This window comes from Nansenia antarctica (genome assembly GCF_963989245.1).
Source record: "Nansenia antarctica genome assembly, chromosome: 20".
Lineage (NCBI taxonomy): Eukaryota > Metazoa > Chordata > Actinopteri > Argentiniformes > Microstomatidae > Nansenia > Nansenia antarctica.
The window spans coordinates 20,133,989-20,148,007 of record NC_137693.1 but is presented as its reverse complement, the minus strand read 5'-3'; the positions used below and the strand labels follow the sequence as shown (position 1 = coordinate 20,148,007).

Here is a 14,019-nt window from a genome sequence, read left to right as displayed (position 1 = left end):
ACCAAACAGGGCCGTAAGAGGATGGGGTGCAACGTCCACACCAGATACATCCCTAAAGGATTTAGAAATGTCAGTCCAGAAATCAGATTAGCGGGGACAGGTCTAAAACATGTGGACCAAGTCAGCAGGTGATTGTCCACAGGTTACCTGCATCACTTGCGCCAGGAAATGTCATTGCTAGTCTAGCATTAGTATAATAATAATAATAATAATAATAATAATAATAATAATAATAATAATAATACATTAGACTTACAGTACAGGCCAAAAGTTTGGACACACCTTCTCATTCAATGTGTTTCCTTTATTTTCATGACTATTTGGTACATTGTAGATTCTCACTGAAGGCATCAAAACTATGAATGAACACATAGGAATTATGTATTTAACAATAAAGTGTGAAATAACTCTAAATATGTCTTATATTTTAGATTCCTCAAAGTAGCCACCCTTTGCTTTTTGTTGTTGTTAATAAAATATATAATAATAATATTAAATATAATATGTGTTAATAATAATATGTTATTATATATATATTTAATATTATTATTATATCTTTTATTAACAACAACCAAAACATATTTTATTAACAACAAAAAAGCAAAGGGTGGCTACTTTGAGGAATCTAAAATATAAGACATATTTAGAGTTATTTCACACTTTTTTGTTAAGTACATCATTCCACATGTGTTCATTCATAGTTTTGATGCCTTCAGTGAGAATCTACAATGTAAATAGTCATGAAAATAAAGGAAACACATTGAATGAGAAGGTGTGTCCAAACTTTTGGCCTGTACTGTATATAGCGCTTTTCTAGACACTCAAAGACACTTTACAAACTGAAAAGATCGAGTAGTAATAATAAAAAAGACACAAAAAATAAATAAAAGAAAGTATAGGGGCCTAATTAAGGTAGTGCTGGGGACACATGGGAAGGGGAGGGGGAGAGGGTTAACTGGTGAAGACAAGCTTGAAGAGGTGGGGTTTGAGGGCCTGTTTAAATGTTGGCAGGGTGTTGGCCTGTCTGATGTGGTTGGGGAGGGCGTTCCAGAGGGACGGGGCTGCGGTTGAAAAGGCCCCATCACCCCAGGGCCCTATCACCCCAGGTCCCTATCACCCCAGGTCCCTATCACCCCAGGTCCCTATCACCCCAGGTCCCTATCACCCCAGGTCCCTATCACCCCAGGTCCCTATCACCCCAGGTCCTATCACCCCAGGTCCCTATCACCCCAGGTCCCTATCACCCCAGGTCCCTATCACCCCAGGTCCTATCACCCCAGGTCCCTATCACCCCAGGTCCCTATCACCCCAGGTCCCTATCACCCCAGGTCCCTATCACCCCAGGTCCCTATCACCCCAGGTCCCTATCACCCCAGGTCCCTATCACCCCAGGTCCTATCACCCCAGGTCCCTATCACCCCAGGTCCCTATCACCCCAGGTCCCTATCACCCCAGGTCCCTATCACCCCAGGTCCCTGTCACCCCAGGTCCCTATCACCCCAGGTCCCCATCACCCCAGGTCCCCATCACCCCAGGTCCCTATCACCCCAGGTCCCTATCACCCCAGGTCCCTATCACCCCAGGTCCCTATCACCCCAGGTCCCTATCACCCCAGGTCACTATCACCCCAGGTCCCTATCACCCCAGGTCCCTATCACCCCAGGTCCCCATCACCCCAGGTCCCTATCACCCCAGGTCCCCATCACCCCAGGTCCCTATCACCCCAGGTCCCTATCACCCCAGGTCCCTATCACCCCAGGTCCCTATAGGGTGGTTTAGTTGTCAGACATGAGGCAACGGGAGGGGGTGTGGAGGGGGACGAGGTCGGTACATGAATACGATATATATATATTATATATTATATATAGCATAGCATAGAGTACAGCACAGTGTTTTATTTGTATAGTATAGTATAGTGGATAGTGTATATAGCCTTAATATATGCAAACCAGCTCTTTTTCCCTTCTTGTTTTTAGTATTTCTTTCCTAGCACCAGGGGAGCCCCCCCTCCCAAATTTCGTTGTATGGTACCTGTACTATATTAATGACAATAAAGACCATTCATTCATTCATATATATACAATATATAATGAATATGATGTACAATCTTACATGTCTGGCACATATTGAGGAGGTGTGAACCAGCCCCAGAAAAAAGCATTCAGTTTGATGATTTTGTCTATCAAATAACACAGCATTATTTCAGTCTTCAATCTGAATCTGTCTAATCCGAATCAAGACAGGGTGCGTCCTGCCTCGCTGTAGGCCTAGTGTGATATGTTTTCACCTTCTGTCAACACACCTTGTTATAATGATATCATTTTTACATTACTGCAAATTAATATATACGGTATACATTTTCAGGAATTATGTTTTAGTATTGAAATACTGATCTTTTGTGGTTGAGTGCTGAGTTCCTAGTGCTGTTATAAGCATTAACCACCAGATGGCAGTATTGTCAATGAGTTAGAGAGGAGATGTTTAGTTTCCTTCATGCAAACGCAGAGAAGTGATCATCCAGGGGAGGATTCTAATACCACTGTTCACTCGCAATTACTGCTACTCTTAACAATCACACACAAACAGGAGAGATGTATTGAATGTAAACTAGTCTCACATAGCCATACCTCCAAATCATGCATTTTACATTTACATTTTTGGCATTTAAAAATAGTATTATAAATAAATAGTATGATAGTTTAATAGATAGTAGGAGTTGAAATCCACTAGTAAACAAATACAATGTGTATTGAGAGATGCAGACTTCTCTACAAAATCGATTGTAACTCACTTAATTCTGAACCGGTTTTCATGAGAGAATTTTCTTTTTTATTAACGTGAGAAATTGAACATATCACTAATTAATTAAATTCAGTTACTGGAGGCAGATCTAATCAGCTCTATGCCAAAACATGAACCTTCTCGATATGGCCGAGGCACACAGGGAGCGGCATATTGAGCGGCCGCTCCCGAGGGCGGTATAGGACTATTTCCGGACAAGGATCCGTCGCGCAACAGCGCCCCCGGGGTGCCGGAATAACGGTGTCGGGCTCGAGGAGCCAGTCAGCTAGTCTGCCTGGCGATCTCCTCTGGGGCTGCCGGCCACGGGGTCGTGCGGCGGATCCTACGCAATAGGCAGGGGATAATTGGATGCTAGGTTGGGTTCAATTGGATACCAAATTGGGTGAAAAAGGGATAAAATAAAAAATAAATAAATAAAACATGAACCTTCTCAATCGCCACAACTTCCTTTGGAACATGCAGTTCTCTGATCTAGGAACAGGCAGCATCAAGTAATTATTTAGAATTTCAGCTTTTGTGTGTTTCTCCAAAAATGTTGATTTCATTATCTATTATAGTAATATAAAGCGGCCTGGTTACTTGTGTACCTGCCTCAACTTGTGGAAGTTGCTGACAACTAATGATAGGATGCAAAAGTGATGATTGTCAATGCCGTCCTGAGTTTCCGGGCAGTTTCAATAATATGGTCACCAAGAACACATCGTGTGAACCGATGTCGGACGGGACCATGTGGTTGACAAAGTGCAACAACCTGTGTAAAAAGAAAAAAGTTTTGTATTGCAAAACTACAACACATTATTTGTAAAGGTTGGAGATGGGATTAATGGATGCTGATAGTATTGTACATTCACAGTGTGTGTGGATGTGGGAATAGGACATCCCAACAATAATGCACTGATTACAAACAATCCTTCTGTAGAATACATTAGTACGTTTACCTTCGAAGCGTGTGAGGATGAGGAAGCGGTGTGTGCATTGTATCTCTTAAATAGCTGTGGGCTTTGGGCCATGCAAGTCAGTCATTTCATTTCAATTGATGCATTATATAGGGGTGAAACATGATCATTTAAAATGTTTGCAGTGCAATTCAGGTCATGAAACAGATTTGTTAACTACTGCCTTTGCCAGTATGACATAATATTCCAAAGCTCTAATTGCAAAGCACTTTACAACGGCCTCTCATTCACCCATTCATTCACACATCAACGGCAGCAAGCTACCATGCAAGGCGCCGGCCTGCTCATTGGGAGAAATTTGGGGGTCAGTGTCTTGCCCAACACCTCGACATGTGGCCAGCCGTGACTCGAACCGCCGATCTGCCAACCTTGTGATCATTGGACACCGGCTCTACCTCCTGCGCAACATCATGTAACTGAATGGTGCAGTCAGTGCTTTAAGATAGCAGCATACATCTAGCTAATTTAGACTAGCTAGTGTGTATAATCTCATGAGCACGAACACATTCCAGCTGATCATTTTCTATAAAGTAAATTATACAAAGAATGAGGACATTGCTAAATAAATATCACGTTTACCCCTAGTCGCGTAGTGCTTTAACAATTATTCATACGATGTTGCTAGGAGATGACATACAAACTCATTTTGTAAAACTCACAGGTAAAAACTACACCTTTTCCTGTACCCCGAAACGAATGAATGAGTATGCTGTCTGTTCTGCTAATGTATGGTATGTAGTTGAGTACATTTTGTGTCCAAAAAAATGTCACGTGAAAATGGATGTCTCCTAATATTATACATAATCTCTTGAGCTTTGTTCTACCCTCTACTGCGGGGGAGGCCAACCCGTGAACATGTGTATTAATAATTGTCTCAATAACTTCAGTAATAATTGTACTAAATTGGGGCCAGTAACACTAACATGTGTGTGAGTAAGTTATATGTGTGTGCAAGCATGTTATTGATATTCCCTCCCCTCCCCTACCCCCTAACCATCTCCCCTGTCCCCCCGCCCCGTTCGTTAACTCTGTGTTCTATGTGCCCATGTTATCTGTTGCTTGTTGTCTCTGTGTTTTCCGTTTCTCCCATATTGTCAGTGTCTTTGAGCCTCGGAAAAGCGCTATATCAATTTAATGAATTATTAGTATTATTATATTGTCAATCGTCTCACTTTTACTGAGCTGATAACACAAAATGCCAGGGAAAATGGACATAAGAACCTTTTTTGGTCCAAGGGCAGCAGAGACAAGTACAGGGACACAGGTGAGGTCTTACAATACTAGTGTTTTAACAGTGCAGTTACTTTAGAGTTGAGAATAGCTAAATCTGTAATGTTTTGTTTTGTTTCTAAGGAGATTGAACCAGGTCCACCTGCTAGTAAAGATGTAGATTACTACCTACATACTGTAGTTGTCTCCTTTATTCATGACCTTAATATTATATAAGTCAATTGTATAGAAACAACTCACCAATTGCACAACCCCCTCACTCGGTACCTTGGCTTTTGCTGAAACGACGCCACTCTCATAGCCTATTGGAAATGGATTGATTGCGTGTGTGTGAATGAGTGAGAGGCAGTGCTTTTGTGAGCCTGCATGTATGATGAGGCTCTTTGTGGTACCCCAATCATTTTGGCGGGCTCTTAGTCTCCAACTGGTTGGCCACCCCTGCTCTACTGAGTGTCTCTGTCTGTGTGTGTACATGAGTAGTACATGTGCTGCTCTCCCTCAGTGGATCTGGTTGTCTCCTCCTTCATCAATGTATAATGTACATCATTGCCCTTCTCCCCCAGGACTCCATCTCCGCGCTGCGCTCCAGGCTCAACTCCAGCCAGAGGGAGAGTGAGGGGGCGGGGCCTGAGTCCCCTGCCGACACGCCAGCTCCAGGCCCAGCTGAGTCGGGCCCGAGTAGCCAGGCCTACAGTAGTAAGAATAAAATAATAGAAAGCGATAGACAGTTTGTATGCCGAGCGGATATGAATTGAGTTTACATTTTCTGCACACACATTATAAGAACCCATTTTGTTTGAGATTATCATTGTGGTTGAATATGTTTAAGTAGTGAAAAGGGTAATTGTCGGCAATTGTCAAGTGGCGCAACTGACCAAAAAGCTTGCATATTGCGAAAGTTCAAGTGTTGAAGTGCCCACTCGATATAACAAACAACAGTTTTAGGATCACTAAATACTTGTTGTGAATTTGTGAATTAGATTCACTGTATTGTCTGCCGTAGGCTACTAGGTAAGTGATACATGGCTGGTAAACAAATGTACATTGTAGGACGTGTTCAAAAGCAAGGACTGTGTGATCATCTAATTATGTGTCGTTTTTTTTTGCATGCTGATGTTCAGCATGTTGTGATGTGATAAACGTACAATTAGATGTTTCCTTTTTAGTGCTAGCCCACGAGCAGCCGTTTTTCGGATGTTTTGATTCAGAGTGCGTTTCTCTGCAATTTGGTTTGAGGTGTATCATTTGAAAGCTTACGAATAGAATTACTTGAATATCAGGTTGCTGACTTAGTTGTGACTAACTCCATGCCAATTCCACCCATTCTAAAACGTGTCAGTATGTATTTGAATCTACTGATCTGTCTTCACAAAATGTAATCCACAATACTTGCCACCATTTAGACCCAGCCACAAATGGAACTTCCCCCTGGAGTAATGCATCTTCTCTCAGCCCTTATTAGTAAGCCCAGTCCCAGAGGTAGTACAGCCAGTCAATTGCATTAATGAATTGAGTCATTATGAATGAAACCTCTGGTTGATGACATTTTAGAATCTTAAAGGCAATTATAAGAGGCAATTACTCCCTAGAGAAGCCTGTGTAACAGTTGTCTATGCTCAACAGCCTTTTATTGTACCTCAAGGGCCACATTGTTCAGTAAGCAAGGGAGTAGTGGAGGTCACATTGATCAAATGCACAGGCATATTCAGGGGCAGCCATTGAAATGACTCATCAGCGTTATGGATTGGAATATCACACAAAAAGTAATAAGTAACAAGAAACACATTGGCAGTGTACATTTTCACAACTCAAGAAATATGGAAATATCACAGTTGTGGTTGTTGTGCTTTATTTTCATGTTTGGACATAAAATCATTCAACAATATATATTTTAATTGTAATCATTTGCTAGAAAATAGTGGGAGAATATAAAACAGGTAAAGTACTGTTCTGTAGTTGACTATTGAAAATGAATCAAATGCTACATTTCCTTAAACAAATCCAGGAACATATATTTCAGCGTGTCCATGTAAATTACAGTTTTTTACGGTTGCTAAGTCGCAGTGTTCAATGCTGAAGTCACAGAGTCACAATAGAGTCAGTGAAGCAGAAGTCCATGTAGACCAAACTGTGACTCATTTTTACATTGCTGCTTTCATACAGAATGCATTCAATGACCACGTTCTCCATAATCCATGAACACTTCTCTCACTCAAACTCCCCCACCTGCAAAACACTATGTATTCGCAACACATTTTTCCAATGTTAACACACTGTGTTAATCATATTTCTATCATATAATGACCGAAAGCTCGCAATAAACTAAGTTTTCTGCACAGTGTTTGAGTGTGCAGATGCTGTTATTTTGCACTCTATTAATCGTCTTCAGTTCCAGCACCTCAGCAAAGTCTGATAACGGATGGTATTTTCACTATTTGCAGTAAGCAGTAATTGAAATGTCTAGAAAATATTAGCAGAATATATACAATGAAATTAAATAGACTACTAGATGCATTGCCAGGGAAGACATTACTAGATGTGACCAGATGCAGACCAGAGGGTGGACCAGAACCCTCAGGAGTGAGACATTCTTTGTGTGATTGCTGATTGTATTGTGGCCCTGGAATTTCTGTTTTTGTTTTTTGTTTGAACTTTTAATTTTTCACTTTATTTTTCACATTTCATTTTACACAAGTAAATGTAGTGTACTTTGAAGTAAATGTACCGTAACTTACTTTCTGCAAAGATACTGAAAAAAACAAATAAAGCATTTCTGATTCATTCTTGTTGCCTAATACTTTACAGTTGTACAGTCAACTATTCTGTCTATGATTACTATAAATCAAACCATTTCTATAATGAAATATTCATTCGTGTAAAAATCATTCAAACTATGTAATGCTCCCTGTTGTTAGTGTTTTGTAGGTCAGAGTGTTATGAATGACTGTGTAGCCTACGCTTTCTGAGTGAACATTGTTGACAGTGTGTGGTTGAACGAGCTTCTTTTGAGACATGAATGAAGTGTTTGGCCAAGATGCATGTTAGTAATGCAGACTGTATGAAGAGTTGTGACTCTGTGACTTCAGTATTGAACACTGCGACTTAGTGACCATAAAAAACTGTAAAATCAAGTTAGAGTTTGTGTCCAGTAAAAGTCCATCTTCACTGAAGCTTAATTAATACCCAAAACATCTTAAAGTAACTTAGAAGAGGATCGTGGAGCTCTATCACTTGTTTTAAATTACTTTGAGATGATGTAAGAATAAAATTGAAAAATTATTTTTTCTGTTTTTGTCACAAATGCTAGCAATTAGTGATTTGTGACAGTGGCTAGATAAACTTTGAACATGGACTACTATCAGGGTGCAGAACCAGATATGTGATTTTGTAATTACGGTAAACTATATCTTTAAGATAATTAATCATCGTACCCTTACAGTGTATGTGTTCATCTTAGCTATTTTAAACCATGTTTATATTTGTTCTCTTCTCTGTCTTACATAGGTGACATTCACATTACATTCAAGCATATGTATGTCAAGTGCTTTGAGATTTGATTAAATATAATAATAATAATAATAATAATAATAATGGATTTTATTTATAAAGCACTTTACATTTCAAGAATCTCAAAGTGCTACAGTCAATAAAAGAAACAAAAACAGCACAACACAATAAAGATCACTAAAAACATCAAAAGCAGAAAGGTTAAAAAGACACTGTGGCATAAAACTAAAGAAAAAAATAAATACAAATCTGGCTACTGGAACGCTTTGTTAAAAAGATGAGTCTTAAGTCCGCTCTTAAAAGAGTCGACCGACTGTGGTGCTCTCAGGTGGGCAGGGAGGGCGTTCCACAGTTCGGGGGCGATGGAGCAGAAGGCCCGGTCTCCCATGGAGCGGAGGTGGGTTTTGGTGGGTTTGAGGAGGTTTGCATTTGATGAGCGGAGAGTGCGAGTGGAGGGGCTGTGGGATTTGAAATATATCATATAAGTTATATCACTATTTGGTATGAAGTGATTCAATACAATCAAGTCATGGACATCTGCTAAATGCCAAAAATGTAAATGTAAAATGACAATATCTAAGGACATCATCTTATTATTACGATGCTGTTTTTTGACAGTATCTGAATCAGTCTCTTCCTGATCTCTTTGGTCTTCAGGCAGTAGACTATGGGGTTGATCAGAGAGGGCAACAGTGAGGCAACAATCAGTACGGCATTGCGCTCTGTCAGATTCAGTCTCAGGCCTACCCTGGTTAACAACACACTAACAACCTTGGGAAGGTAGTAAGACATTACCACAATGATGTGAGATATAACGGTGTTGAACACCTTTGCCCTGCTCTCATTGTTCGGCAGTCTCAGTACTGTGTAGATGATCTTCACATAGGACAGAAGTATCAAGGGAAACTGCCCTACAAGCAGCCACAGACCGTAAACAGTGGGGAGAAACCAATAGGGTTCAGGGTCGGTGCAGGCAGCCCTTATTAATGCAGCATAGTCACAGAATGTATATCTAATGATGGGCTGGCAGTACGGGAGGTTATCAGCTATGGCCGTCAGTCTTCCCATGCACCCAATACCTAAGAGCCAGGAGGCTATGATCAACACAAAGATGCGTGGGTTTGTCAGAATGGTGGTGTATCTCAGCGGACTGCTGATGGCTATGATTCGGTCTAAAGCCATCAGAGACAGGGCAAGACACTCTGTGATGTCCCCTAGGTGGTAGATGAACATGCGTGAGATGCAGGAGTAGTAGGAGATGGTTTTGTGCTCCACCAGCAGCACAGAGATCATAGTGGTGCTGGCACTAGTGGTGTACATGATATCCACCACTGCCAGGTTACAGATGAGCAGGTACATGGGTGTGTGCAGGCGTCTGTCCGTCACAATGATGCAGATGTTGGTGCTACTGCCCAGCAGAACCAGGAAGTAGGTAATGAGAATGAGGAAGCCCAGGAGCTTCTGGTGGGGAAGGTGGTCGAAGCCTGTGATGGTAAACTCTTCCACATTCTGCCCAGTGAAATTCACCCAAGACATTCTCAAGCTTTGACCCACATCAAGACAGCCTCAATATTTCTGTAGATTCTAATATACCAGTAAAATAGCAAAAAGTATCAACATCAAAAGTACACATAGAAAATGTGCATATGTCATCTGATAAAACCATCATGGTTTACTACTCCCTCCATGTCAACGATGAAAATCCTCTACGACTTGCTAATGCTGTGGATCAACCCAATACCTGAGCTGAATGCAGTGGGAGCACAATCACCTGTACTTATAGAGGCTAAGCCTATCCTGAGTGGGCGTGAAGTCAGGGAAGGACACAAGGGGATGATTTGGGACGTTAACTTGTACGTACGTACTCATACGTAAACTCTCTGTATTTGGTGATCATGTTGCATTTGATTGAAAGCTTGTGGGGTCTTCATCCTTCCCAACTCTTCACCTCATGCTGCACTTACAGATATCTTGATAATGCTTTATTTTACAGTCTGATATTAACCATGGATTTACTTTAGAGTGCATGGTGAAATGGTAATTACCAGACAATTACATGATAATACATGATAATATATGACCCATCTAGTGGAGCAGATAAGCTCTGATATATATATAAGAATTGTGCATTTTATGACTAAAGCATGACATTTTGTCCAGTGTTTCTATAGACTGTAAACTTTTAGACGTGGAGCCACTTCAGATTTGACCTCTGGTGTCAGGTAGTCTCTAAACAAATGTCACTAATTTTCAGGAGTAAAATATTTCTGCAAATCATTCTAGAATTTTACTGTGCAATCTAGAACTTCCATTAACTGCAATGTATAATGTCTGCTTGAGTGCATTATGACATCAAATGGAATATTTAGAATGTACGCAACATTCTTATAACATAGTACATTTCTAAGTCAATTTTAGCAAGGATACTGATCTGTTTCTTGCATTATGTCTCGTACTTCCGACACAAAATAGAATACAAATATTTGGAAGAGCAACTTTTTAACAATGTGTCATTGTCCACCTAGCAGTCTCCTGAACAAGAGCAAAGGTCAGTGCACTTAAGGGGCAGCCTTTCTGCACTTGCAGCGCATATTGCATCCTTTCTTGCATCCACAACGGATCAGTTCATAACAGCTCTGAGGCCTCTGGTAGTGTGGTCTAAAGTGGCTGCCATTCCATTCCTTCTTGCACCCAACCCCATTCAGAAGGCTTTGAGTTGAGGATCAGGAACTAAAGTTTTGATCCAGACATTCGCTTGATACATGGCCCGTTTTTACATGTTGTTCTAATGCAGCCTTTGTAGGTGGGATATTCTCCAGTGGTCTAGATTTATGAGTAAAGAGCTGCTTTCTGGCCTCATTCACTTCCTTAGTGTCACTTGTCCTATCATACATTAGGACAACAAAACGTTCTAATTGTGACATGGATAATTGACTTATATTTTGACGCATTTTTATTAGGTCTTCGAATGCCTCTGTCACCTCACGTCTAAAAATTAAGTTTACAGTTTATAGAAACACTGGACAAAATGTCATGCTTTAGTCATAAAATGCACAATTGTTATGCCTATCAGCCTAACTAATCAGTGTTATGGAATATCACACACAAAGTAATAAGTAACAAGATACACATTGGCAGTGTACATTTTCACAACTTAAAAAATATGGAAATATCACAGTTGTGGTTGTTGTACTTTATTTTCATGTTTGGACATAAAATCATACTACAATATATATTTTAATTGTAATCATTTGCTAGAAAATAGTGGGAGAATATAAAACAGGTAAAGTACTGTTCTGTAGTTGACTATTGAAAATGAATCAAATGCTACATTTCCTTAAACAAATCCAGGAACATATATTTTAGCGTGTCCATGTACATCTGTTAAAATCAAGTTAGAGTTTGTGTCCAGTAAAAGTCCATCTTCACTGATGCTTAATTAACACCCAAAACATCATAAAGTAACTTAGAAGAGGATCGTGGAGCTCTCTCACTTGTTTTAGATTTGTTGTTGTACGGCGACCTTGAGTGCCATGAAAGGCGCCTTATAAAATACATTTATTATTATTATTATTAAATTACTTTGAGATGATGTAAGAATAACATTGAAAATTGATTTTATCTGTTTTTGTCACAAATGCTAGCAATTAGTGATTTGTGACAGTGGCTAGATAAAGTTTGACCATGGACTACCATCAGGGTACAGAACCAGATATGTGATTTTGTAATTACGGTAAACTATATCTTTAAGATAATTAATCATCGTACCCTTACTGTGCATGTGTTCATCTTAGCTATTTTAAACCATGTTTATATTTGTTCTCTTCTCTGTCTTAGGTGACATTCACATTACATTCAAGCATATGTATGTCAAGTACTTTGAGATTTGATTAAATGTATTATAAAAGTTATATCACTATTTGGTATGAAGTGATTCAATACAATCAAGTCATGGACATCTGCTCAATGCCAAAAATGTAAATGTAAAATGACAATATCTAAGGACATCATGTTATTATTACGATGCTGTTTTTTGACAGTATCTGAATCAGTCTCTTCCTGATCTCTTTGGTCTTCAGGCAGTAGACTATGGGGTTGATCAGAGAGGGCACCAGTGTGGCAACAATCAGTATGGCATTACGCTCTGTCAGATTCAGTCTCAGGCCTACCCTGGTTAACAACACAGAAACACACTTGGGAGCGTAGTAAGACATTACCACAATGATGTGAGATATAACGGTGTTGAACACCTTTGCCCTGCTCTCATTGTTCGGCAGTCTCAGTACTGTGTAGATGATCTTCACATAGGACAGAAGTATCAAGGGAAACTGCCCTACAAGCAGCCACAGACCGTAAACAGTGGGGAGAAACCAATAGGGTTCAGAGTTGGTGCAGGCAGCCCTTATTATGGCAGGATAGTCACAGAATATATATCTAATGATGGGCTGGCAGAAGGGAAGGTTATCAGCTATGGCTGTCAGTCTTCCCATGCACCCAATACCGATGATCCAGGAGGCTATGATGAACACAAAGATGCGTGGGTTTGTCAGAATGCTGGTGTATCTCAGCGGACTGCTGATGGCTATGGTTCGGTCTAAAGCCATCAGAGACAGGGCAAGACACTCTGCGATGTCCCCTAGGTGGTAGATGAACATGCGTGACATGCAGGAGTAGTAGGAGATGGTTTTGTGCCCGACCAGCAGCACAGAGATCATAGTGGTGCTGGCACTAGTGGTGAACATGATATCCACCACTGCCAGGTTACAGATGAGCAGGTACATGGGTGTGTGCAGGCGTCTGTCCGTCACAATGATGCAGATGTTGGTGCCACTGCCCAGCAGAACCAGGAAGTAGGTAATGAGAATGAGGAAGCCCAGGAGCTTCTGGTGGGAAATGTGGTCGAAGCCTGTGATGGTAAACTCTTCCACATTCTGCCCAGTGAAATTCACCCAAGACATTCTCAAGCTTTGACCCACATCAAGACAGCCTCAATATTTCTGTAGATTCTAATAGACCAGTAAAATAGCAAAAAGTACGAACATCAATAGTACACATACAAAATGTGCATATGTCATCTGATAAAACCATCATGGTTTACTACTCCCTCCATGTCAACGATGAAAATCCTCTACGACCTGCTAATGCTGTGGATCAACCCAATACCTGAGCTGAATGCAGTGGGAGCACAATCACCTGTACTTATAGAGGCTCAGCCTATCCTGAGTGGGCGTGAAGTCAGGGAAGGACACAAGGGGAATGATTTGGGACGTTAACTTGTACGTACGTACTCATACGTAAACTCTCTGAATTTGGGGATCATGTTGCATTTGATTGAAAGCTTGTGGGGTCTTCATCGTTCCCAACTCTTCACCTCATGCTGCACTTACAGATATCTTGATAATGCTTTATTTTACAGTCTGATATTAACCATGGATTTACTTTAGAGTGCATGGTGAAATGGTAATTACCAGACAATTACATGATAATAAAACCTCTGAGATTTGTTGACAATTAAGCGCAATGA

General features: G+C 40.5%; 2 protein-coding genes across 2 annotated transcripts; both read right to left on the bottom strand.

Moving 5' to 3' along the window:
• Positions 1-9,080: 9,080 nt before the first annotated feature.
• Positions 9,081-10,031, bottom strand: LOC308174440 (olfactory receptor 10G4-like; the record flags this gene model as incomplete). Its single annotated transcript, XM_080549519.1, has 1 exon — positions 9,081-10,031. The coding sequence occupies one exon, from the start codon at positions 10,029-10,031 to the stop codon at positions 9,081-9,083; it is 951 nt and encodes a 316-aa protein (XP_080405645.1).
• A 2,471-nt stretch (positions 10,032-12,502) lies between these two features.
• On the bottom strand, positions 12,503-13,453 carry LOC308174439 (olfactory receptor 10G4-like; the record flags this gene model as incomplete). Its single annotated transcript, XM_080549518.1, has 1 exon — positions 12,503-13,453. The coding sequence occupies one exon, from the start codon at positions 13,451-13,453 to the stop codon at positions 12,503-12,505; it is 951 nt and encodes a 316-aa protein (XP_080405644.1).
• Between the last annotated feature and the right edge of the window lie 566 nt (positions 13,454-14,019).